This window comes from Aethalodelphis obliquidens, unplaced genomic scaffold (genome assembly GCF_003676395.1).
Source record: "Aethalodelphis obliquidens isolate GAN/ISIS:26980383/991018 unplaced genomic scaffold, ASM367639v1 scaffold32, whole genome shotgun sequence".
Lineage (NCBI taxonomy): Eukaryota > Metazoa > Chordata > Mammalia > Artiodactyla > Delphinidae > Aethalodelphis > Aethalodelphis obliquidens.
In genome coordinates, this window is record NW_020837976.1 from 14404294 (window position 1) to 14430598 (window position 26305).

The 26305-nt window shown below is 42.8% G+C and overlaps 1 protein-coding gene across 4 annotated transcripts in view; it reads right to left on the minus strand.

Moving 5' to 3' along the window:
* The window catches only part of TPGS2 (tubulin polyglutamylase complex subunit 2), a 54990-nt gene that overhangs the window by 21739 nt on the left and 6946 nt on the right, over positions 1-26305 (minus strand). For all 4 annotated transcript variants that reach the window (XM_027127790.1, XM_027127791.1, XM_027127792.1 and 1 more), the window contains exon 2: positions 16380-16459. In XM_027127790.1, coding sequence (XP_026983591.1) covers positions 16380-16459 — 80 coding nt within the window. The remainder of the gene's footprint in view (positions 1-16379; positions 16460-26305) is intronic.

A 26305-nucleotide genomic window follows, 5' to 3' on the forward strand; every position in this document is an offset into this window, starting at 1 on the left:
ACTATATGATCCAGCAATTCCACTCCTAGGTATTTATATGAAGGAAATAAAATCACTATCTTGAAAAGATATCTGCACCACTATGTTCACTGCAGCATTATTTACAGTACCCTAGATGTGGAAACAAGCTAAGTGTCCATCGATGGATGAATGGATAAAATATGGGGTGTGTGTGTGTGTGTGTATACACACACACACACACACACACACACACACACAACAGAATATTATTCATCCATAAAAAAGGAAATCCTGACATTTGTGGCAACATGTATGAACCTTAAGGGCATTATGCTAAGTGAAGTAAGTCAGAGAAAGACAAATACTATATAACCTCACTAATATGTGGCATCTAAAAGAAAACTGAACTCATAACTACAGAGACTAGATTGGTGGTTGCCAGAGGTGGGGGGGTGCGGGTGAGCGAAATGAGTGAAGGTGGTCAAAAGGTACACACTTGCAGTTATAAGATAAACTAGTCTTGGGGATGTGATGTACAACAAGGTGATGACAGTTTACAATACTGTACTGTATATTTCAATGTTGCTAAGAGAGTAAATCTTTAAAGTTATTCATCACAAGAAAAAAATCTGTTAACTCTTGAGATGGGTGTTAATTACACCTGTCATTTCACAACACATGTGTGTGTGTATATATATGTACACACACATATATATCAAATCATTATTTTGTAACATAAAACTAATAAAATGTTATATGTCAATTATATTGCAATAAAAATTAAACAACAAAAAAATGCTATTAGAGAGACAGAGCAGAGCCACCAGTTTGACCTCTTTTTTGCCTCACCTGATAAGGCAGAGTAGGTGTGTGTTCTGCTGTGGTAATGCCTCTCTGGAGAGTTAGCTGGAGAAAGGGGATCAAGGGAAGAAGAGGAGGAGACCTAGAGGAACGTGGTGTGAGAGGAGATCCTACACAAAATTTTGATGATGCTGGAGCAAAGCAATCACTTCTGTAAATTTCAGACCCATGCTCATAAATTATTTCCTGGAACAAATTATTGGCTCAATGAGAACATCTTAAAGGTAAAAAGTAAATACTTCTAGAGCATTTAATGCAATAAACCTAACAGTTCTGAAAGTTCTTAGAAAGTAAAGAAGCACAATAGGATATAAAAAAATATTTCATATGAACAACAAATCATCCAAACTGGTGTGGAAAGAACAAAGGAACAGCTTTGATTCCTTTTAGGAGGTACTAGGAGCACGCATTAAATTCTAAGTAACTCACATCTGTGCACATGTCTGGCCAGTCTTCTCTAGCCAATCAAACCACTGAGTACAGAAGGATGAGCTCTCCAATTACTTTTCTGACTTCTTATCATGTCTTATGTTTATACAGGTGGAGGGGCAATTTCCAAACTTTTTGATTATTGGACCTTTCTGAGATGTGCTACTGAACACTGCTTATATCAAGTTTGCTTTAGGTCATACTGTCAGTCAATTCCAGGTACCCAATGTGTGAGGAAGTTGAGTGTAGCAGTACGATCTGAATTTATTTCCCATTTCTGCCACTAGCTGAGTTACCCTGAGTGTCAAACTCTGTGAATCCAGGTTCAAGAATAATCTCTAAGATTGAGTCTACAAAACACTGGAGGTGGGAGGAGGTGGAAGCCTGGGAGGAAGAGAGATTAGGTAATCAGGGTAATTATTATGGTTTTAGGGAATAGCATCTTCAAGAACTATATGTGAGAAGCAAGCTTCAAGCTTGCAGGTAATTGTAAGCAGTTTTTATATTGTTAAATATAAAATAGTTGTCATTTTAATGAAACAGGTTTTGCATTTTCTTGATCTAAGAACTAAAATATGCATTCTGATCTTCTTTTGTTTTTTCTCTCTTCACCATCTAGTTCTCAATTTCAGAGATGAGTAACATAAAGAACTCTCTGACTCCTTGGGCTAACCATTTATTTTCCTGCTCATTAAGTTATTTGCAGTTTAGGGCTTTCTCCTAATGCCTCCAAGTATGACACATTCTCTGTGCTTTCCGAGAGAAAAAGTGTGTACACAGAATGCCTTTCTCCCATCCCTGGGACCCTAGCACAGGAAGCCTATAGCTGTCAGTGTTCTTGCTCCCTCTGTCATCCCCAAAGGCCAGCATCCAATGTGAGATTTTTGGTCACTAGTGCCATCTAGTGGTAGAGACAAGGAAACTACTGTCTGTAAGTCTTTCTTAACCCAGATTCCATGAGATCCAAGCCGAGATGGGCTGGTAGCCATTGTTCACCTTTAAGTTAGGCTGGAGAGTTTCAATAATAGTGACCATAACATTTATTACAGTATTGATTTCACTCAAGAAAGAAATTTTGGTAATACTTTATACTGGTATTTAAAAAATATTTGAAATTCATAAAAATAGAAAAAAACAGAGAAATAAAATATTTAATACAATTCAAATAATAACATAAACATGCAAAATGTCAAGTAAACCAAGTTAATAAAAAAACATTAAACCTGCATTGTCATTTTCATATAAATCACCGTGGGCCCAGCTGTGCGGCCTCCTTGCTGTAGCCTGCATGGTGGGCAGCCTGCATGGTGGGGCTTCCTTCTGAGTGTGGCTTTCAGGGCACCACTTTTAGGTGATCCTACACCCTGGCCAGTAACTCAGAGTTGCTGCTGTTTTAATTTCTCTCCTGCACAGTGTGGGAAAAGACTGCTCTTCTGTGGAGAGTAATCTGCCCACTTCAGAGGGCTTCTCTTGCCAGATTCAGGCTCAGTCTCTATTTTGAGGGGATGAAAAAGAAGGGGAAGGAAGAAGACTGGAAGAAAGCAAATGGAAGTCGGGGTGTAAGGATTAGAGAGAGGATCTGGGAGAAAGTCAAGAAGGGAGAGAACACTGCTGACCAGTGTTTGAAATAACAGTGGCATCAACATGGTATTGCAATCTCCCTGCACCCCAGTGATGATTCTGTCACATAACTCCCAACTTTTGATTTTTTTCCCCTCCTCCTGAGGAGGCTATCTACAATAGTTTCTTTAAGCTATGCTAGGAAGAGTCCACCACAAGCTGTGTTACTGCTTCATCAGCTGGACCGTAGAGCCACTCTGACGTTTTAGGAGTCGTCAGCTGGATTCCCAGAGAGCCTTCCTGGGCACTGCCTGAGCCTTGAGGGAAGGGGTAAGGGCTGTCCACAGCCTCCTGCTCACCTGCTGTACTTCTGAGAATCCTGTGGCCCACTGTTCCCTCACTTTCAGAGGCCACTTCACCAGGGAAGTGGGCTGGTGGGGAGATGCAGGATCAGGTTGGCAAAGAGGCCAGGGGCCAGAGCATGGAAATTAATGTTTCTGTAGGTGCTTATCCACAGTGGACAGGCTCTCCATGAGTCCATTTGCAACAACAGCAGAGGAAGGGTTGCCCAGAATGCCCATCAATGAGGAGCACTAAAATCTAACTGGAAACGTGAGAGAGTGAGGAAACCTGCATCTACTGAAACTCTTCTCAGGGAGGATGTCCCATGCAATGGAGCAAAACCCGAATGGGCTGTGGAGGGATGGGGTGAGATCCTCAGGAGAAGTCTCAAGTATATTCTCAAACTCTTTCCTAAGGAGAGGGGGAAGGCCTGGTTAACGAACCTTTGGTCTTGGTGGGGCAGGTATAACAGTTTGGGGACGGAGCTGAGTTGCCTAAGACGCAGAGCAGAGGCAGCATACTCTTCCCTAAATCCTTTCTCCACACAACCATCAGTCTCCCTCTAAAAATGCATGATAAAAAAGAATATAAATACTGGCCTGTCTGGGGCACCACATGTCTTGGTGAAACTCTGTATAAGGCAGGTATCAGCCAAGACAACCTTCCGAACAGCAATGCCCCCAGGCGTAACTAGTCCTTAGGATCTTACAGACGGCGACATTAGTGGGGGAAGCCTTTGCACCTGTGGCCGCCTTGCTCCGGAGATGGTGGCTGTGGCGGCCTCACTCTCGGGACTCAACTAAGAACTGTTTATGGAAAAGAAGCTGGGTGACCTTGGGTAAGTTCCACACTCTTTCCCCCCTTTGTGTTTTACCTAATTCACTCATTCATTCAACATTTATTCGTGTCTGTTGTGGAATAAATACTGTGTTGGGCACTAGAAACAGAAAGGAATGAGGCAAGGTGCAGAGAAGACTGTGGCAGACACATGGGTTGCGTATTCAAATCCATCTTCCTCTACTTCCTCCTTGACAGAACACTCATTTTGTTTGAGATGGTAATGTGCCTGGTTGAATGCTTGTCTTCAGAACCTCCTCTGTAACTAGTGCTGGATATTAAAATGTAAACCCAAGTCCAATGACGGGGTTTCTAGGAAACTATCACTTCCCGATTAAAACGTGACAGGTATAGCTGGCAACATCCCTTACCTTTTCCCTGCCTTGAGCTTGGAGGTGACAGGTGGGGCCTTAGTGGTCGTTTGGCCACCATAAAGGAAAAGACCAAAAGAATTACAGAGATAATGGCTGAACGCTGTCAGGGCCAATGAACAATTTACAACTGCTTACCTCAGATCTTGCTATGTAAGAACAGTTAACTACCATTTGTTTAAGCTATCCTTAGTTTAATATTATACCTCTTTGAGCCAAACATATTCCTACTTGATCCAGAGACAAATGTGTAACAGAGGAGTGTTGTGGATCTGTAGAGGCAGAGATAACTAGGAAGGAACAGTCAGAAGGCAGGGCAAGAATCAGGGAGGGTGGAGCTACAGAATCCAAGGGAGGAGATAGCTAGGTATAGGAGGGTGGTTCACAGCAAGAAGTGCAGGAAAGATGTCAAGCGAGAAGATGGCTTTAACAATGAAGAGGCCCCTGGTGATTTTTGACACAGCGATGTCCACGGAATGGTGGCGGAGAAACAGAGGATGCAAAAGGGTGAAGTGACTGGGAAGTGAAGGAAGGGGGCAGTAATTTACACCAGGGGTCTCTGCCCTGCCACCTGGTTTTGTAAATAATGTTTAATCGGAGCCCTGTCACACCCATGCATTTTAGTACTATCCATCGTTGCTTTTAGTGCTACAATGGCCGATGAGTAGTTGAGATACAGACTGTACAGCCCACAGAGCCAAAAATATTTACTATGTGGTCCTTTAAAGAAATCATTTGCTGACCCCTGATTTAGACCATTTTCCTACATGCTTGGCTGTGCAAAGCAACAAATGGCCAAGCAGCCAGAGGGAGACGTAAGGTTGAAAGTTTTGTTTTTGTTTTTAATTTTAAAGAGATGGGGAAGACCCTCTAGGGCAGTTGTCGGTGCAGAGGGAGGAAGTGAGGCACTGGAGAGAGGGGCCTTACCCGTCACAGAAGAGCTACTGGGGCAGAGCGAGAGCACAATGTGAGGGGTTCCATAGTGAAAGGATGCTGTAGGCTGCTCTCTCCCACCAGGGGTGCTTAGAATAAATTCATAGCAGGGGCATGTGAGGGACACGTTTGCAAGAACGTTCAGAACCCACTCTCTTCTCTGCAGACTGTAGAAAAAGTGAGGCTAAAAAGAGAGGGGATATTCTGCCAAATTGTTTGGTCTCTTGGGCCATAGTTTCACCACCAGTAAATTGAATTTTTATCTGGGGACTGAAAAGTCTAACCAATCAAGAATTGTACAGCACTCTGCAACTATGAAATGTCACTGAAATGTTTAATAACAGAACGCTCCTGACCCCAGGATGCTGTGTGGATTAAGAGGCAGATGCTTTCATAGTGATGAAAAGCTTTGTGTAGACATTACGTCTTACTAACTACCATCATTACAAAAGGCAGGTAGCAGGCACAGTGAACATGAATCATGTAAGGGCACAAAACCAGGCAGTTTGAAACTGCCTTTTATTAAAATAAAAAGAGGTTGTGCATTTTTTTTCTCTAACCTTAGGAGACTGCAGCAGGTATACAGTCATTTAGGTTTTAGTTTCAACCTTTTCTTCTGCATTTGCAGCAAAGAATCACGAAGTATTAGAAGTGGATGAATCCTTCAATAACACTAATGTCAAGGGCTCCAATCAAGATGGCAGAGTAGGATGTGGAACTCACCTCCTCCCACAAATACATCAAAAATGCATCTACAAATGGAACAATTCTCACAGAACACCTACTGAACACTAACAGAAGACCTCAAACCCCTTAAAGGACATGAAAGATCCCCATGTAACCGGGTAGAACGAAAGAAAGAAAAAAAAGACAAGACAAAAGGAAGCAGGATGGGACCTGTGCCGGGGGGCGGCGGGGAGAGCGGATAAAGAGGAAAGGTTCCTGCACGCTGGGAAGCCACTTCACCAGTGGGGAGATCAGCTGGGACAGAAGGGGAGCTTCAGAGGCTCATAGGAGAATGCAACAACCAGCTTGTAGCAGGCAGAACAGAGAGAGACTCGCACAGACAGTCCGCGCCACTGCCCTGTATGCCCCAGCATGGGACACGTCTGCTGGTATGGGTGGGGCTGGGTGCTGGAACTCAGGGTTTAGAGAACAGACCTGGGGAAAGGACTGTTGTTGGCTGCGCGGAGACAGCCTGAAGGAGGTGGAGTGTGGCATAGCTGGAACAGGGGTGTTCGCGGAAAAAGCCTGGGCCTGCCACAGAAGTGAAGCGTCGCTGTTAAGTGGTGCATGAAGGAAGGGGCGGGGCTGCCATTAAAGCCACCTTCTCCATGTGCCGGCCCCGCCTCCGCAGGCTCTGTGAGAGCATGCCCCAGCTGCTGTCTCGGGGGCACTGGGAGCATATGCCAGCGGGCTGCCCACTCACAGAGGTGGGGCTGAAACAATAGCTGAGCCCCAGGGGCCACGCACCTTAGGAAGCAGGGTTGAAATCTCACCCTGAGGTTGTGCGAGCCACAGATTTACACCTCCACCACTGGCTTTGTAAATTTAGTGCCTGCAGGACATCTGAGTAGACAGCAGGTGTGCCTACAGCTGAGATGGCTCTGGCTTAGCAGCTGTGGGCTTTGTGGGCACGCGCATTTGTGGGGGTGCTGGGCTGGGCCAGGGTCTGAGCTGCCTCCAGCGGGTCCAAATGTGGACTAATGAGGTCCACAAATTTGGACCTCCAGCGGGTCCAAATGTGTGACTAATGAGGTCCTGGGACCTGACTTTGGTGGATCTGCACTGGTGGCCTTGTGAAAACAATGTCTGAGGGACACCAAGGTTGAGATGGGATTCCCAGGGTTGAGACGGCATTCCCAAGGTTGAGACGGGCCAAAGGCAGTGCCAACAGCAGTGTACTTTGTGAGCCCGCACAACAGGTGACAGGTGATACAACAAAGCACACTCACTGGCGAACAGCTCTGGCAGAGGAATACTTAGTGGCTCCTCTCCCAGTGGGAGTGCTCTAATCCCATCTATCTCACACTGCAGCTCATAAATGGATCTGGGGGCTTCTACTCCAACGACTAGGGAACAGGCCCGGCCCCTGACAGGGCAGTGACAACCACAGAGCAAAGAGGAGGCCCCACTCAATATCCAGTGCAGGCTCTGGTCACCGTAACACCAGTCACTCCTCCTATCAAGGGGATAATGGCCAGCACATACTGAGGAAAGAGGCGGCAGACATCCACACTAAGAGCCCTTGCACCAAAAAATATTATGCCCACACAGGCTATACAGGGATACTCCCACATAAAAGTAGCCCTCCAAGACCACAGTAGATAATTGTGCCTCCTAAACTCATAGAGCAAGAGAAATATAAGTAAAATGAAGCAGAAGAACCACACCCAATTAAAAGATCAAGAGAATTCCCCTGAAAGAACAAACAATGAAACAGACCTCTTCAGTCTAATAGACACTGAGTTCAAAAAGGAGATAATAAAAATACTGAAGGAATTAAGAAGGACTATTGATAGAAATGCAGATTACTATAAAAAGGAACTACTGTAGAAACTATAAGGAGGAGCCAAGAAAAATTAGAAAATTCACTCGCCGAGATGAAAGCTGAGATAAAGGTAATGAATAGCAGAATGAATAATGTGGAAGAATGAATAAGTGATTTGGAAGATAGAATAATGGAAATCACCCAATTAGAACAGCAGACAGAAAACTAAATGAAAAAAAATGAAAGCAATATAAGACACCTGTGGGATAATATAAAGCATGCCAATCTACAAATAATAGGGATCCCAGAGGAGAAGAAAGAGAAAAGGGGATTGAAAATGTATTTGAAGAATTATGGCTGCAAACTTCCCAAGCCTAAAGAAGGAAACAGATATCCAGGTAAAGGAAGCACAGACGGTCCCACACAAGGTAAATGCAAACAGACCTACACCCAGACATATTATAATAAAGATGACAAAAGTTAAAGATAGAGGGCTTCCCTGGTGGCGCAGTGGTTGAGAGTCCGCCTGCCGATGCAGGGGACATGGGTTTGTGCCCTGGTCCGGGAAGATCCCACATGCCGCAGAGTGGCTGGGCCCATGAGCCATGGCTGCTGAGCCTGCGTGTCCGGAGCTTGTGCTCTGCAACGGGAGAGGCCACAACAGTGAGAGGCCCGCGTACCACAAAAAAAAAAAAAAAAAAAGAGGATTCTAAAGGCAGCAAGAGGAAAACAAAAAGGTAATTGCAAGGGAACCCCCATAAGGCTATCAGCTGATTTCTCTACAGAAAGATTGTAGGCCAGAAGGGAGTGGCAAGATATATTCAAAGTCCTGAATAGGAAAAAACTGCAACCTAGGATGCTATACCCAGCCAAATTATCATTTAGAATAGAAGGAGAGATGAAGACAAGCAAAAGTAAAAGAATACGGCAATGCTAAACCTACCCTAAACGAAATATTGAAAGGTCTTCTCTAAATAGAAAAGAAGTAAGAATCTACAGGAAAGAGTAAATCACTTAAATAACCCAGTACACTGATTAAAACAAAAAATCAAAAAACTTCTGTGAAAGTGATGGTAACCACAATGAACAGCAAAAGAATGAAAATGAAGATGTAAAAGAGGATCAAAATCATAAAATGTGGGGGAGAAGAGTAATAAAATGTAGATTTTTTTTTTTCCTAGAATATGTTTGAGCCTATATGACTACCAGTCTAAGGCAGGTAGAGGGACTTCCCTGGTGGTGCAGTGGTTAAGAATTCGCCTGCCAAGGCAGGGGACACGGTTTTGATCCCTGGTCCGGGAAGATCCCACATAACATAGAGCAACTAAGCTCGCCTGCTACAACTACTGAGCCTGAGCTCTAGAGCCCGTGAGCCACAACTACTGAGCCTGTGAGCCACAACTACTGAGCCCGTGCGCCTAGAGCCCATGCTCCACAACAAAAGAAACCACCGCAGTGAGAAGCTTGCACATCTCAATGAAGAGTACCCCCCCGCCACAGCTAGAGAAAGCCCGTGTGCAGCAACGAAGACCCAATGCAGCCAAAATAAATGAATAAATAATTAATTAAAATAGATTTAAAAAAATAAGGCAAGTAGATATAGGAAGTGGTTAACATACTTGAAAACAGGGTAATCACAAAGCAAAAACATGCAATGGATTAAAAAAAAACAAAAAAAAAGAACATGAGTATAATACAAAAGAAATTCATGAAACCACACAAAAAAGGCAAAACAAAAAGAAAGGGACAAAGAAGAAATATAAAAGCAACGGGAAAATAAAGTTTAAAATGGCAATAAATACGTATCTATCAATAATTACCTTCAATGTCAATGGACTAAATGCTCCAGTCAAAAGACACAGAGTGGTATATTGGATTAAAAAAACAAGAGCCTACATTATTCTGCCTACAAGAGACCCACTTTAGGGAAAAGGACACACAAAAATGGAAGTGAGGGGGTGGAAAAAGATATTTCATGCAAACAGAAATGACAAGAAAGCGGGGTTGCACTACTCACATCAGACAAAATAGACTTTAGAACAAAGGCTATAAGGAAAGATAAAGAAGGACAGTATATAATTATAAAAGGATCAATACAAGGAGAGGATATTATACTCATCAACATATATACACCCCATATAGGAGCACCCAAATACATAAAAAATTACTAACAGACATAAAGTGAGAAATTGATAGGAATACACTCACATCAATGGAAAGATCTTTGAGACAGAAAATCAACAAGGCAACAGACATCTTAAATGATACAATAGCATAGTTAGACTTAATTGATTTTTTCAGGACATTACATCCAAAAAAAGCAGAATACACATTCTTTTCAAGTGCACAAGGAACATTCTCTAGGATTGACCACACACTAGGACACAAAACAAGCCTCAACAAATTTAAGAGTATAAAAACTATTTCAAGCATCTTTTCTGACCACAACAGCATGAAACTAGAAATCAATACAGAAAAAGAAATGACAAAAAAAACACAATTACATGGAGACTAAACAACATGCTATTTAAAAACCAATGGGTCAATGATTAATTTAAAGAAGAAATTAAAAAATACCTTGAGGCAAATGACAATGAAAACACAACTATACAAAATCTATGGGATGCAGCAAAAGCAGTTCTTAGAGTGAATTTCATAGCAACACAGGCCTTTAAGAAAGAAGAAAAGTCTCAAATAAACAACCTAACCCAACATCTAAAAGAATTAGAAAAAGAGGAACAAAACAAAACCTAAAGTCAGCAGAAGGAAGGAGCTAATAAAGTTCAGAGAGGAAATAAATAGAGATTAAAAAACAATAGAAAAACACTCAATAAAATCCAAGAGCTGGTTCTCCGAAAGGGCAAACGAAATTGACAAATCTCTGGCCAGGCTCACCAAGAAGAAAAGAGAGAAGACTCAAATAAACAGAATAAGAAATGAAAGAGGAGAAATCACAACTGATACCTCAAAAATACAAAAAACTATAAGCAAACAATTAATATATCAATTATATGAACAATTATACATCAACAAATTCGACAACTTAGAAGAAACGGACAACTGTCTAGAAACACACAGCCCACCAAAACTGAATCAAGAAGAAACAGATAACTTGAACAGACTGATGATTAGAAGTGAAACAGAATCTGTAATTAAAAAAAAAAAAACCTCCCTACAAAAGTCCAGGGCTAGATGGCTTCACAGGCAAATTCTACCAAACATACAAGGAAGAACTTATACTGATCCTTCTCAAACTCTTCCAAAAGACTGAAGAGGCAGGAACACTCCTGAAGACATTCTAGGAAGTCACCATGACCTTGATATCAAAACCAGACAAAGACACTACAAAAAGAGAAAATTATGGGCCAATATCTTTGATGAATATAGATGCAAAAATTATCAACAAAATATTAGCAAACCCAATCCAACAACACATAAAAAAGATCATACACCACAACCAAGTTGGATTCATCCCAGGGTCGCAAGGATGGTTCCAGCAAACACAAATCAATCAATGTGATTTGCGTGTGTTGAATCACATGATACACCACATAACAAAAGACAAAAACCACATGATCATCTCAATAGATGAAGAAAAAGCATTTGATAAAATTCAACATCCATTTAGGATAAAAGCTCTTACAAAAGTGGGTACAGAGAGAACATATTTCAACATAATACAGTAAGTCCCCGACATACGAACCTTCAAGTTGCGAACTTTCAAAGATGCAAACATGCATTTGCATGTCCAATCACAAAAATTATTCTATTTGAGGAGGCACTGTTAGTTTTTGAGGCACGGGACCCGAACATAGGATGGTACACAAAGGCTGCAGGAGCCATTCAGAATGCAATCCAGTGCTACTGGGCCATCTATGACGAGAAAAAAAGAGGTACTATCCAGACATCACTGGATCATTTTTTCAAGAATGTGGATAAAATTGAATCCAGCAAAAAGCCAGAACCTGTGCCATCAACATCAGGTATGAGTGAAATTGCAGCTTGCCCTCGTCTCCTATTGCTGATGATCCTTCAGCTCTAACATCTCCCACCTCCTTTTCCTCCTCCAGTCAGTAACTCTTCTTGCCTGTTCACTTGATGCCAGCCCCGTATGCCAGCTGTTGTACTGTACTACTTTACTTTTCAAGGTACTGTAAGATTAAAAATGTTTTCTTTATCATTTGTGTTTGTTTGTTTTTTATGTATGTATTATTTGTGTGAAAAGTATTATAAACCTATTATAGTACAGTACCATATAGCTGATTGTGTTAGTTGGGTACCTAGGCTAACTTTGTTGAACTTATGAACAAATTGGACTTACAAACTCGCTCTTGGAATGGAACTTGTTCATATGTAGGGGACTTACTGTAAAAGCTATTTACGACAAACCCACAGCCGATATAATACTCAATGGTGAAAAGTCGAAAGCTTTCCTGCTAAATTCTGGAACAAGACAAGGATGCTCACTCTCACCACTTCTCTTCAACATAGTATTGGAAGTCCTAGCCACAGCAATCAGACAAGAAAAAGAAATAAAAGGTATTCAAATTGGTAGGGAAGAGGTAATAGTGTCATTATATGCAGATGACACGATACTATATATAGAAAACCCTAAAGACTCCACATAAAAACTACTGGAACGGATAAACAAATTCAGCAAGGTAGCAGGATACAAGACTAACATACAGGAATCAGTTGCATTTCTTTACACTAACAATGAAATATCAGAAAGGGAATGTAAACAGTCCCTTTTAAAATCACATCCAAAAAAAAAAATAGGAATAAACCTCACCAAGGAGGTGAAAAACTTATATGCTGAGAACTACAAAACACTAGTAAAGGAAACTGAAGATGATTCAAAGAAATGGAAAGATATCCCATGCTCTTGGATTAGAAGAATTAATATTGTTAAAATGGCCATACCACCCAAAGCAATCTACAGATTCAATGTGATCCCCATCAAATTACCCATGACATTTTTCACAGAACTGGAACAAATCATCCTAAAATTTATATGGAACCATAAAAGACCCATAATTGCCAAAGCAATCCTAAGGAAAAAGAACAAAGCAGGAGGCATAACCCTCCCAGACTTCAGACAATACTACAAAGCTATAGCAATCAAAACAGCATAGGACTGGCACAAAAACAGACATATGGATCAATGGAACAGAATAGAGAGCCCAGAGATAAACCCACACACCTACAGACAATCTTCAACAAAAGAGGCAAGAATATATAATGGGGTAAAGACAGTCTCTTCAGCAAGTGGTGTTGGAAAAGTGGGACAGCCAGCCACATGTAAATCAATGATTTTAGAACATACCCTCACACCATACATAAAAATAAACTCAAAATGGCTTAAAGACTTAAAAATATAAGACATGACACCACAAAACTCCTAGAAGAGAATATAGGGAAAACATTCTCTGACATAAATCGCACCAATGTTTTCTTACGTCAGTCTCCCAAAACAATAGAAATAAAAGCAAAAATAAATAAATGGAACCTAATCAAACTTACAAGCTTTTGCACAGCAAAGGAAACCATAAACAGAATGAAAAGGCAACCTACGGACTGGGAGAAAATATTTGTAAATGATGTGACTGACAGGCCTTTATTTCCAAAATATACAAACAGCTCATACAACTCAATAACAAAAAAACAAACAACCCAATCGAAAAACGGCCAGAACACCTAAATCGACATTTCTCTAAAGAAGACCTACAGATGGCCAAGAGGCACATGAAAAGCTGCTCAACATCACTAATTATTAGAAAAATGCAAATCAAAACTACAATGAGGTACCACCTCACACTGGTCAGAATGGCCATTATCAAAAAGTCTCCAGGGCTTCCCTGGTGGCACAGTGGTTAAGAATCAGCCTGCCAAGGCAGGGGACAGGGGTTCAAGCCCTGTTCTGGGAAGATCCCACATGCTGCGGAGCAACTAAGCCCATGCGCCACAACTACTGAGCCTGTGCTCTAGAGCCCGTGAGCCACAACTACTGAGCCTGAGTGCCACAACTACTGAAGCCCATGCGCCTAGAGCCCGTGCTGCACAACAAGACAAACCACCGCAATGAGAAGCCTGTGCACCACAATGAAGTGTAGGCCTCACTTGCCGCAACTAGAGAAAGCCAGCACGCAGCGACAAAGACCCAATGCAGCCAAAAATTTTAAAAAAAAGTCTACAAATAATAAATGTTGGAGATGGGGTGGAGAAAAGAGAACCCTCTTACACTGCTGGTGGGAATGTAAATTGGTGCAGCCATTATGGAAAACAGTACGGAGATTCCTCAAAAAATTAAAAATTGAGTTGCCATATGATCCAGCAATCCCACTCCTGGGCATATACGCAGACAAAAATATAATTCAAAAACTACATGCACCCCTATGTTTATAGCAGCACTATTTACAATAGCCAAGACATGGAAACAACCTAAATGTCCATTGACAGATGAATGGATAAAGAAGATGTGGTGTGTATGTGTGTCTATATGTATATATATATAGAGAGAGAGACACACACACACATACATACACACAATGGAATATTACTTGGCCACAAATAATGAAATAATGCCATTTGCAGCAATGTGGATGGACCTAGAGATTATCATATCAGTCAGAAAAAGAAAGACAAATACCATATGGTATCACTTATATGTGGAATCTAAAATACGACACAAATGAACGTATCTATGAAACAGAAACAGCCTCACAGACATAGAGAACAGATTGCCAAGGTGGGAGGCAAGGGGGGAGAGAAGGACTGGGAGTTTGGGATTAGCAGATGCAAACTAGTGTATCTAGGATGGATAAACAACAAGGTCCTACTGTACAGCACAGGGAACCATACTCAATATCCTGTTATAAACCATAATGGAAAAGAATATGAAAAAGAATATATATGTATAACTGAGTCACTTTGCTGTACAGCAGAAATTAACACAACATTGTAAATCAACTATACTTCAATAAAATTAAAAAAAAATAACACTAATGTCAAACCATTTATTTTATGGATGATGAACAGGGGACACAGAGAAGTTATGATATTTAGCCAAGGGCCTGAGCTGGCACAAGACTCCTACTCTAGGCTGTTTTCCTCACATCAGTGCCTCTAGCCTTACTATTATCTTATCTCAGTGGGTTTCCCAGGGCAGAGGCAGTGGACCTCTTCTTGGAAGGAAAAAATATTATCTGGCTATATAGATGCATTTGTAGACAGCAGGTTTACCACATGATGGCTTGCTCTGGCTGGGCCGTCTCCAAGGACACAGTTCTCAAGGGTCAGTCCCCTAGAGAAGGGACTTACCAGCTCCTTGGGGCCCTCCTGCTCCTCTGGTACAGGTACTTCTGGGAGCAGGCACGAGTCAGAGGGGCCCTGCCTAGCTTGCTCCTGTGGAAATGTGCTCTTCAGTTAACCCTCGGGTGAAGAAGTGGGGCGGGTGAATTTCAGACCAAAACTTCTGCTCTCCATTGCTTAAATGACAAAACGGCACATAGTATATTGCCTCTAGTTTGAATGTAAAAAAAAAAATCATACAAAAACATGTTCTTAAGGTTTATGGGGTTACAAGCCCCTTTCAGAATCTAAAGATCTTTCCACAGAAAAATGTACATACTTCATAAATTAACACATATTTCAAGGAGTCCATGGACCACTTTCCATTCATGGGCAGAAATCTGACTTCTCTACTTAAAACATTTCAGGGGCTCCCCTTTTCTCCCAAGATAAAGAACGAAATCCTGATGATCTATGAAGCCCTGCATGTCCTGGTCCTTGTCAACCTCTCTCCCTTGCTCTCCTGTGCTCTAGCCACATGGACCTTCCTTATGCTCTCGAAAAATGTAATCCTTCCTATCTTGAAGCCTTCACACAGGCTAAAAGCCCCTTATTCCCAGATCTCACCTATCTGGTTAACAACTTCTCAAAACTTCTTTGGGAAAAACGTTTCTCAACCTCCAGACTAGGTCGGGCCTCCTGACAATGCTCCCTTTACCTCTCTTTCACAGAACTTGATCTGCTTTGTAATTATATTTGGAATGACTTATACTATGCCTTAGACAGTAAGATCAAGAGGTAAGACACTGTGCTCTTTTTTGATTATCACTGACTCTCCAGGACTCAACATCAAGCACAATACCTGGCCCATTTTAGGGGCCTAAAATGTTTACTGAATAAATGGATGAATGGAAGTTCAGAGGAGGGTTGGAAAGCATTCGCTATTAATCTGGTTAGTATTGATACTTCTCTGCAACATTTAACCACGTTCTGCCCCGCACACTTATTAATATTTAATTCTTCCTTTCCTTGCTGGATTTCAGCTTTGTTGTATATACAACTTCAAATGTTCCATTGCCTCCATACGACAGGCTCAGAGGAGCTGCTCTGTGTTGGGGAGATGGCATGGAATGGAAGGGAGTGTTAAATGGCCTGAACAGAAACAGAGAGAAAGGTGAACTCTACCTTGAAGGTGGCTGTGGCCTGAGATAAGAATAGGTTTCCTGTCCAATCTTTCCTTCTCAGGGGCATTTGAGTTGACCTCCCTTTGTTGGGAGGTGAGGATTCAATAGGGCAACACTTACTTGTTCCCATGAAGAAATCATATGACGTTCAGCAGGCGCCTTTTCTATGATGGTCACCTCTGTCACACCTGGGGATGATTCTGAAAGAGGAAAGAGAGAGTCTGTAGAGTTTCGGTTGGTCCATTCTCACGTATTTCTACACTAGAGGTTGACTAGCTCTTGAAGACTGCTCTAGGAATACCAGATCCCTCTGAGGAGCATTTATTACCCCTGTGATAAAAGCAATTGGTCCCTCAAAGGCACTTGGTCCCATAACCTAAGACCATGTAGTCTTCCTGGTAATAATTATGCCAGTATCCTTTCTATGCATCATAAAGTTTCCCTTAAGTTTTCAGAAGGCTCAAATCTTGGGATGCAGCAATAGTCCAATATACCAGCTAAGAATTCTGGACTCCACCTATCCTAGTCTTGCTTTATGCATTCACTAGTTGTGTAACCTTACATGAGTGCTCACTTCCCTTTGCATTTAGTAAGACAAGAATTACAATAATACTTTCCTTGATAAGCGAAGCAGAGGAAACAGAAATGAAGGTGCTTTGGAAAAGCAAAAAGTACCACATACACAATTTTTTTTCTGCCTTCTGTTCAGTGTTCTCCCTAATATGTTCGGAAGCATGGTACTGTGGTAGAAAACCACTGTGAGCTTCAAGCCATTTGACCTGGGGTGAGTCCTGGCTATCCCCATGATTGGTTAGGATGGAAGACACTGTCTTGGCCCTTCAAGGGTGGTCCTATTTGGCACTGTTCCACGAAAGCCAAGATAGTGACTAATAAATGTCATTATTCAATTTTACAGCAAGGACACTGAGCCTGAGAGGTAAAGCCACAAAGCCAAGCCTCTGACTCCAAGTATGGGTCTAGTTGAGAAATGAAGAGCATGTGCAGAAGTCACTACATGCCCCTCGGCACAGCCCTTTAAAGCAGTAATCCTACGCAAATGCAGAGTCTAGCTTTAATCAGTCTTAGCATCCTACCGCTCCACCTGCAGTGGGACAGAAGAATATAGAATTCCTTGCCAACAAACCAGCTGGTTACATAGGGATGTCATCTGACTGTACTCACAGGGTACTCTAGTGTCTAGGGTTGCAAGAGGACACACAGCTAATGTAAGTGCCTGACATTAAGTTTTGCCGAGGCATCCATTTCAAATACATCCATCTTGAATAAACAAATTGCCACAGTAGCTGTATGACACAGCTACTAACTAAGTAACTAGGTAAGGAACCAGGCCACCCCCACCCATGGAGTTCCCCTTTCAGAAAGCCCTGGGTAACGGACCACTTGAGTGGTCGCCCACCTTTTCCCTTCTCATGCCCTAATTCTTGCTCTTATGTTTTAAATTCACCAATAAAGAGTGAACCCACAAAACCCTAGACACCAAGTCCTTGGACCCTAAGAAAGACAAAGACCCAGCTCTGCTTTCTCACTCCCAGCTACCTGGCTGTGTGGCCCTGAGCATACCATGTATCCTCCAGGACGCGTGCGTAATAAAAATTTTTTTTTCAAAGTTCCCTGACAGTTGTTGCTGAGGTGTATCTTCAATCATAATAAAAACCACAATGGCTGGTCCAGCCACAACATCAGCTCCAGTCAGGGAAATGTCTGTAGAGCTCATCCAAGTAGTACAGACCTAGGTGAGTGCCTCAGGTATTCCTAGCCAACAGCATCACTATCAATAAGCTGAGACAGACACAACACACCCTTCTTCAGTTTATAACAGACCTACGTGGAGGGGCTACAGGCTCAGACAGAACTGCTGTGATACGCTTCAGATGAGAACATTTCACTTTCAACCTTCGAACACCTCCGGGATAGGACAACTGGTCAACATACTGACTTTAAGAACGTTCATATAACAAGTTGCTTAGGAAGTACCTGCTGCAGAGACCCCGCTACCCAATACTTCAGCACTGATAAGGAGGAGGTGCTGGGGATGAGGAAGAGAGGGACGCACAATAAATTCCATTTGTATAATGCTCTACTTCTGGGAACTGGTACAAGTTATCTCATTTACTCTTTCAACAATCGTGTGAAGCAGGCATCGTGACTTTATTTTAAAGATAAGGAAACAGGCTCAACAATACTAAATGATCTCACAGAACTAAATCTCTGACCACAGCCTCAGATACCAAGCCTAATGCTTTTGCTACCATGTTGCCTTAGTAGCTAATTCCAACATGAAGGGAAGTTTTCCCCTCACCACCAAGCAATTCTCAGACACCAGCTGGGTGTCCTACAATTCAACACAATCCTGACGCTATCTACCAGGAGAAGGCATCAGATCCCACAGGTTAAGAGCTCAGTCCCACAAACCTGCCCTTACTTCAGATGCTAATTGCAGGTCCAGGGTGTTACCTGTGCTTCTGACAGACTGGCTATAAATCAGGGGTTCCTATGATCCCCTCCTTGGGTTTGATAAGTTTGCTAGAGAAGTCAGGAAACCCCTTTACTCACCAGGTTGCTGGTTTATTATAAAGGATATTACAGATCAACAGGGAGATAAGATACATAGGGCAAGGTCCTGAACAAAGGGGCTTCTGTCCTCGTTGAGTTTGGGGCCTGGCACAGTGGCATGAGGAAGTGTCTGGCTAACCAGTCTGGAAGCTCTCTGCACCCTCTCCTTTTGGTTTTTTACCGAGGCTTCATTACATAGGCATACTTGATTAAATAACTGGTCCGTTGGCAAATGACTCAACCTCCAGCCTCTCTTCCCCTCCCTGGAAATCAGGTGGGGGAGTGAAAGTTCCAACCCTCTAATCCTGGTTGGTTCCCTTGGGAACCAGCCCCATCTTTAGGTTACCCAAGAACTTTCCAAAAGTCACCTAATTAACATAACAAAAGACACATTCTCTCCTACCACTTAGAAAATTCGAGGGGTTTTAGGAACTCTGCCTGAAACAGGGATGAAGTCTAAATATATGTTTATTATAAATCATAATACTACAGATAACCAAAAACATCATGAGGATGTTTAGAAAGCAATAGCAATAACAAGTTGTGTTTGGTTTATTAATATGCCACATGAGAAGTAGTATCTGACTAGATATAGCCATCCCTATTCTCCTGCCTTTGTGACCAATGACAAGCATTTGTGAGCTGCCTGGCTGGAATAATCTGTATGGCAGAGTATGAAATGAAATACTGAATGAAGATATGAAGGTCAGGGCTTCAGACACAGCACAGTCTGCTCTAGGTAACTATGACATGCCACAGATGAAAACTCTCTGTGGTAGCCTACTCCAAAGTTGGGTGCTATCACTTCCTTCCTTCACTCCCTGCCCACACCAGTTCTCCAATGAAAGGTGAAGTCTATTTCTCTGCCTCTGTGAAGAGACGTTAACAGGGGTTAGCCTGTGACTGCCCTGATCAATAAAATATGGCGAAGAGACACCATGCAAGTTTTGGACTTCAAGAGGACTGTTAGGTTCCCGTTTCCTCTTTTTGCTCTGGGCCATCACATACTAAATCCAAGCTACTCTTCTGGACAGAGAGGCCATGCTGAGGAGCACGGAGGGGCCGGACATGTGAGTGCAGAAGCCATCTTGGACTTCCAGCCTAGTTGAGCCATCAGATAATTCCAGCCCCATCTGCTATCTCATTGCATACACCTGAGAGACTCGAAATGAGAATAGTCCCACCTGGGCCTAGTCAACCCACAGGACTGGGAGAGACAGTAAACTGCTGTTTCAAACCACTGTTTTGGGGTGGTTTGTTACCCAGGAATAAATAACTGGAACAGACTGCCTAGTAGAAAACAGTCGCTGAGTCAATAATCCCTGAGGTATTCCATGAGGACCTGCTGTCACAAACTATGCACAGCTGATATGGGCCTTGAAGGATGACATGGCCATTCCTGCGGATTGGCTTAATTAACACCTACTCCTGCTCCTTCCAGTGTGCTTTCCTGTATTTTAGAGACTGGCTGGCTAAAGACTACATTTCCCAGATTCCACTGCAGCTAGGCACCCACTGGAGGCCAAGCTTTCTGCAGGGAAAACCACTCCCATAAAACCTGGAAGGAGGGAATGAGCAGGTGAGGTAGAGGGGCAAATGGGGAGACTGGCTCTTTTCACAGTCATAGTTGCAAAGGTATTTTGATCTCATGGGGTTGAGAGCTGTTGTGTGGCAGAAGCAGCAGCAATTTCTCAATTCTGCAGCTTCCTAACCACACTAGCTGCAGGTACGCCCCAGTTAGCATCCCCTTTTCAGTTTGGTTCTCAGCTTAGAATCTGTTCCGCTTAATCTTCCAATGATTTTATGGGCTAATGCCCCTTAATCAAGCCCTTTCTGCCTTAACTAGCTAGAGTGTACTTCTAGCCTTAAACTAGCTATGTATTCTATGGTCTGCCACTAAGAACCCTGATAGACACAGACAGTTTGCATCTGTAGATTCACTTTCAGGACAAGTGAATGTGTGCAGGTCAGAGGAAGTGGTCATTTATATGATTTAAAAACTGTGGCCACGGAACCAGACAAAAAGTGTGAGAGGTTTTGGAATCCAAGATATGACACTGAAGGCCTTTAGAGTCAGAAAATAAAACTTAAGACTACATAAGATTATTCAAAGAGAACAAGTTAACAGTTTATTACACAAATCAAAGAATTGGGTAAGAAGAATATATAAAGCCAGGGCTTGAAGGTGAGGCATCTGGAGAGCTGGGGGTGGAGTAGGGTGGACTGCACATAGCCAACCTGAGGTTAATATCTTTAGAAGGACCAGCTTGTAGGGTTCACCTGTAGCTGGTGCCTCGTAATCTGGCCTTTGCATGTGTTCTACATTGATAAGGCTGTTTTGCCCATCTTTGGCTAAACCAATAAACATTTGCTATCCTTTTGGGAGTCTAAAATTTCCATAGTGTCATGGGCAAAGCTCATTAACAATTCCCAGGAAATAAACATAGAATCTGGAAAATAAGGTAAAGTCTAATCTTTTTTATTTCCTTCCGCCTTGGTCTAGTTTCACTTCCTTAATAGGGTACTGCGTGCAGAGGCCTTGTACCTGGCACCTCAGAACAGAGTTCCTAGTGCAAAGCAGCTGCATCTGACATTTCAGCTTGACTCCACACCAGGTTCAGGTTTTAGGAAGTTCTAAGGGAACAGAATAGTTATCCCCTGGAAGGTTGATTCAAGTTCAGGCTATGCCTTTAGACAACCCATTGGCTACCACAAAAACCTGTCACACACTAAATCCTGCCACCCTGCTACCCACAGAAACAGGGCCCCTGGAGCATGATCGTATAGAAACCACAGACACAATCTATTCCAGTTGCCCCGACCTAGGAAGTGAGCCTCTCCCAAATGCCAAAGAGGAATGGCTCACAGACGGGAGTAGTTTTATGGGAGAGGAGAAAAGGCTGGTGGGACATGCAGTAACCTCCCACACCCAAGTCACAGAAGTGAGAAGCTACCCACCCCCATCCCCCCACCGGGACTTCCGCCCAAAAGGTGGAGTTGATAGCCCTCTCCTGAGCCCTAGAGCACGGGACAGGGAAAATCTTAAATGTTTACACAGATTCCCAGGTGTGTGTATGCCATCCTACCCACAGACAGGGCTATCTGGAAGGAACAAGGTATGCTTACTGCAGGGAATAAACAGGTGAAACGTGGCTTAAGCATATTGAAGCTCGTAGAAGGAGTACAGCTGCCAAAAAAGGTGGCAGTGATTCATTGTAGGTCTCACGAAAAGGGAATACAGAGGTAATAAAGGGAAACAAAGCGGATGCAACTGCCAAAAGGGTGGTCCTAGAAACTGTAACTTGTCAACTACCCCTCATACCTCAAAGGCCAGATCCATCCAATTATTCCCCAATCTACACAAAGACTGTACAAAATCTACAAAATTAGACAAAGACTGAAAATTGGGCTTCAACAGAGATCTAGGAGGCCATGCATGGCTAGCTAATGAACATGGTCAATGCTTCTTTTCCCAAACTATAGCTTGTCAAGCCATCAGAGAGGCTCATCAAAAGACTCACTACAGGAAGGAAGCCCTATATAATTGGTTAGTTAAGCTCATGGTAACTCCTGGCATGAAAAGTATAATCAGTCGGATAGATGAGACATGCCCCATCTGCACAATGAACAACCCTCAAAACCAGACCCTCCAGAGGCCCCCAGATCAGGCCCATTCAGACCAGAGGGACATATCCTGGAGAAGACTGGCAGATTAATTTCACCATGATGCCAAGAGTACTGGGCAATTTCAGGTATCTCTTGGTGCTAGTGGACACAATTTCTGAGTGGATAGAAGCATTCCCTGCTAGAACTGAAATGGCAGCTGAAGTGGCTAAGGCATTACTAAAAGATATAATCGCCAGGTTTGGGCTCCCAAGATCCCTGCAAAGCAATAATGGTACAGCATTTGTGTCTCAAGTGACGAAGGAGGTAATGAGTGCCCTGGGCATAAAACGGACCTTGCACTCAGTCTGGAGACCCCAATCATCAAGGACAGAGATCCAATCAGACCCTGAAACTCAAGGTCCAATCAGCCTTAGCCAAGCTATGTTAGGAAGCTCAAGAACACTGGATTAAGTTGCTTTCGATAGCCCTGCTCTGCATGTGGTTACCCCAAGGGGTAATCAAAGTTAAGTCCATTTGAACTCATGTATGGTAGACCCATTCCCCAAGTCCAAGAGAAGGGACACCTTAGCCCCCTTGAAATGAAACAACTCAAGCATGCCCTCCAGGTAGGAGAAATAATGTAAGCTGTCACAGAAGATGGTGACCAGGTGCTGCCCACACCCACTGACCTGGCCCTCCACCCCTTCTGGCCAGGAGCCTGGGTGAACCTAAAAATCTCAAAACCCAGCAGCTGCAAGATCAGCTCCCGGCTAAGTGGGACAGAATCCACTTGGTGAGCCTAACCACCCACTCTGCCCTGAAGTTGCAGGGATCACTCCACGGGGACTTTGCACTCAAGGGAAGAGACCCCCGAGCCCCAACCTGCAGAGACACAACATGGGGCAACGGCCCCCCTGACTACTCGTGTGATCCTCTCTAAGACCCTAAGCTTTTCTCCTGCAAAACAACAAAAGCATGACCAGGGAGACGCAGCCCTGGCACTGAGCCTTGACATCAGGGCAGACTTGCCCACAGGCCAAAGACCGAGATATTTTCATTTTTAGGAAAAATTTGACATATCACCATTATTCTCTTGTCATTTGACATGTAACCACTGTTCTCTTAGGCCATGTATCTTAAATTGTCTGAAGTCCTTTGTTCCCAAAAGGTTAGACAAATGGTGGTTGCTCAGGGCTACAAACAGGGCCAAGGCCTAGGTACAACCACACAGATCTAAAGGCAGCTGGGGACTTCCACTCCTCCACCCGGGGTGATGACAATGCCTGAAAGCAGCAGGAAGTAGTTACAGAAGACAGACCTGCACCCCTCAGCGCCCCTCAAGAATGGAGCAGGACAAAAACCAGAGGAGGGGTTTGTCACCCGCAAAGCCAGAATTAACAATTCCCAGGAAATAAAAGATAGAATCTGGGTAATAAAGTCTAACCTTTTTCTTTTTCCTTTGTGCTTCATCTTGTTTCACTTGTTCATAGGGTACTGTGTGCAGAGGCCTCGCACCCAGCACCTCAGACCAGAGCTCCTGGTGCAAAATGGCTGTGCAGACACTTCAATGGACTGTGTGCAGCTCTGTGTGTAACACCTCAACTCAAGATGGCCTTGGTGGGCCGTGGGCAAAGAGGCTGCGCCTGGCACTGCGATCTGGAGCGCAAATAGCACAGCTGTGCTGCCATGTGAGAACTCTACCCGCTTCCCTCCCCACTGACTAGAACCCTATAAAGCAGCCCCACCCACAGCCTATGAGGGAGAGCTGGACTCTAGAGTGTGAGCTGGCACCTTTCCATTCTTTGACCAAAGAATAAAACTTTCCTGTGCTTCTGAACCAAACTCGGTCTTGTTCTATTGGCTCTAAGGATACTGGGCAGAAGGACCCTTGTTGGGGCCTAACTCAAAGGGTTGGTAACAATAGCTGTGGCTGGTTGTTTTGCCTACCTGACCAGGCCCCAGTAAAATCTCTGGAATTTGAGTCTTAGGCAAGCTTCTCTGGGCAGAAACACTGCAAACATATTGCAGCAGTTCACTGCTTAAGGAAGGAGTGTATTCTATGCGACCACTCGCAGCAGGGAAAACTGCAGAAGCCTATACATGCTTCCTCTAGATGCCACCTGATATGTCAAAGGTCAGATTCCCAGGCACCAGCTGACTGATATAATAAACTATAGCTGGGAGTCCTGTCTGCATCCTGTAAGTCCTTCTAGTGAATCACTGAACTTGTGGACAGTTGTGGGACCCCAAAACATGTATCCATCTCTTCATTTTTAATATTTCTGAATTAGTTTGCTTTAGTTGTTTTAGTTTTGGGAAATGGCAAAAAGTTGGGTTTTGTAAGCTAGATTTAAAATCTTTTTCTATTACTAGGTGACTTAAGCCCATTCATATTTGTTGCTATGAGGGATATGTCTGGTCTCAGCTTTATCTTAATATTTTATAATTATACGTATTATATTACACATATTTCTTTTCGAGATGGGTATCATTCGTTCCTCTCTTTAAAATATTTGGGGGAATGTATCATTTTCTACTGATGCATGATAAATTGCCACAAATTAGCAGCTTTAAACAACACCTAGGTCACAGTTCTGTAGCTCAGAAGTCTGGCACAGCATGACTGGATTCTCTGCTGAGGCTGAAATCCATAAGCCAGGTGCACTGACTGCTCAGGTGTCAGCTGTTCTGTTTTCATCTGGTGCTCCAGGTCATCTTCCATTCCTGTTACTGGCAGAATTCAACTCCTTGTGGTTGTAGCAATGAAGTCTCCATTCCTTGCTTGCTGTCACCTGGGGCCACTCTCAGCTGTAGTCTTTCCCATGTGTTCCCATCCACCTTCAAGGCAGCAACAGCATAACAAATCTTTCATGTTTCAAATCTCTTTGACTCCCCCTTCTGTTAACAGCATGTTGTAAAGGGCTCATGTGATTAGATTAGGCTCACCTGGATAATCTCCCTTTTGCCATTTAACACAACAAATCACAGGTGTTATATCTCATCAGTTTCACAGTCCTGGTGCAGGAAATCTTGGAGGGCTGTTTTTAGGATTCCTTTTTATTTAAAAAAAAAGCCTTATTGAGATATAACTCACATACCATAAATTTCACCCTTTTAAAGTATATAATTCAGTGGTTTTTAGTATATTCACAGAGTTATGTGTCCTTTCCTGAAAAAGTAACCTTGTACCCTTTCCCATTTCCAGCATCCTCTGGCAATCACTAAATCACTTTAAGTCTCTATAGATTTGCCTACTATAGATCATATAAATGAAATCACACAACACATGGGCTTCATAACTCTTCTTTCATTTAGTTTTCAAGGTTCATCCATATTGTAGCATGTATCAGTACTTTACTCCTTACTATTGCCAACATTTTCTATTGTATAGATATACCACATTTTTTAGACCCATTCATCAGTTGATGGACATTTGGACTGTTTCTACTTTATTACAAATAATGCTTCTAAGAACATTTGTGTACATATTTTTGCATGTAAATGTTTTCATTTCTCTTGGGTATATAACCAGAAGTGGAACTGCTAGGTCATATGGTAACTATGTTTAACTTTTTGAGGAAGTGACAAACTGTTTTCCAAAGTGAGAGTGCCATTTTACATTCCCACCTGTGGTGTATGTGTGTGTTCCAGTTTCTCCACTTCCTTACCAACACTTAGGTCAGTCTTTCTGATTATGGGCATCCTAGTGGGTGTGAAGTGGTATTTCACTGTGGTTTTGATTTGAATTTCCCTAATGATCAATGATGACCATCTTTACACATGCTTATTGGCCTTTGTATGTCTTCTTTGGACAAATGTTTATCTATTCAGATCCTTTTAAATTGGGTTATTTGACTTTTTTTGTT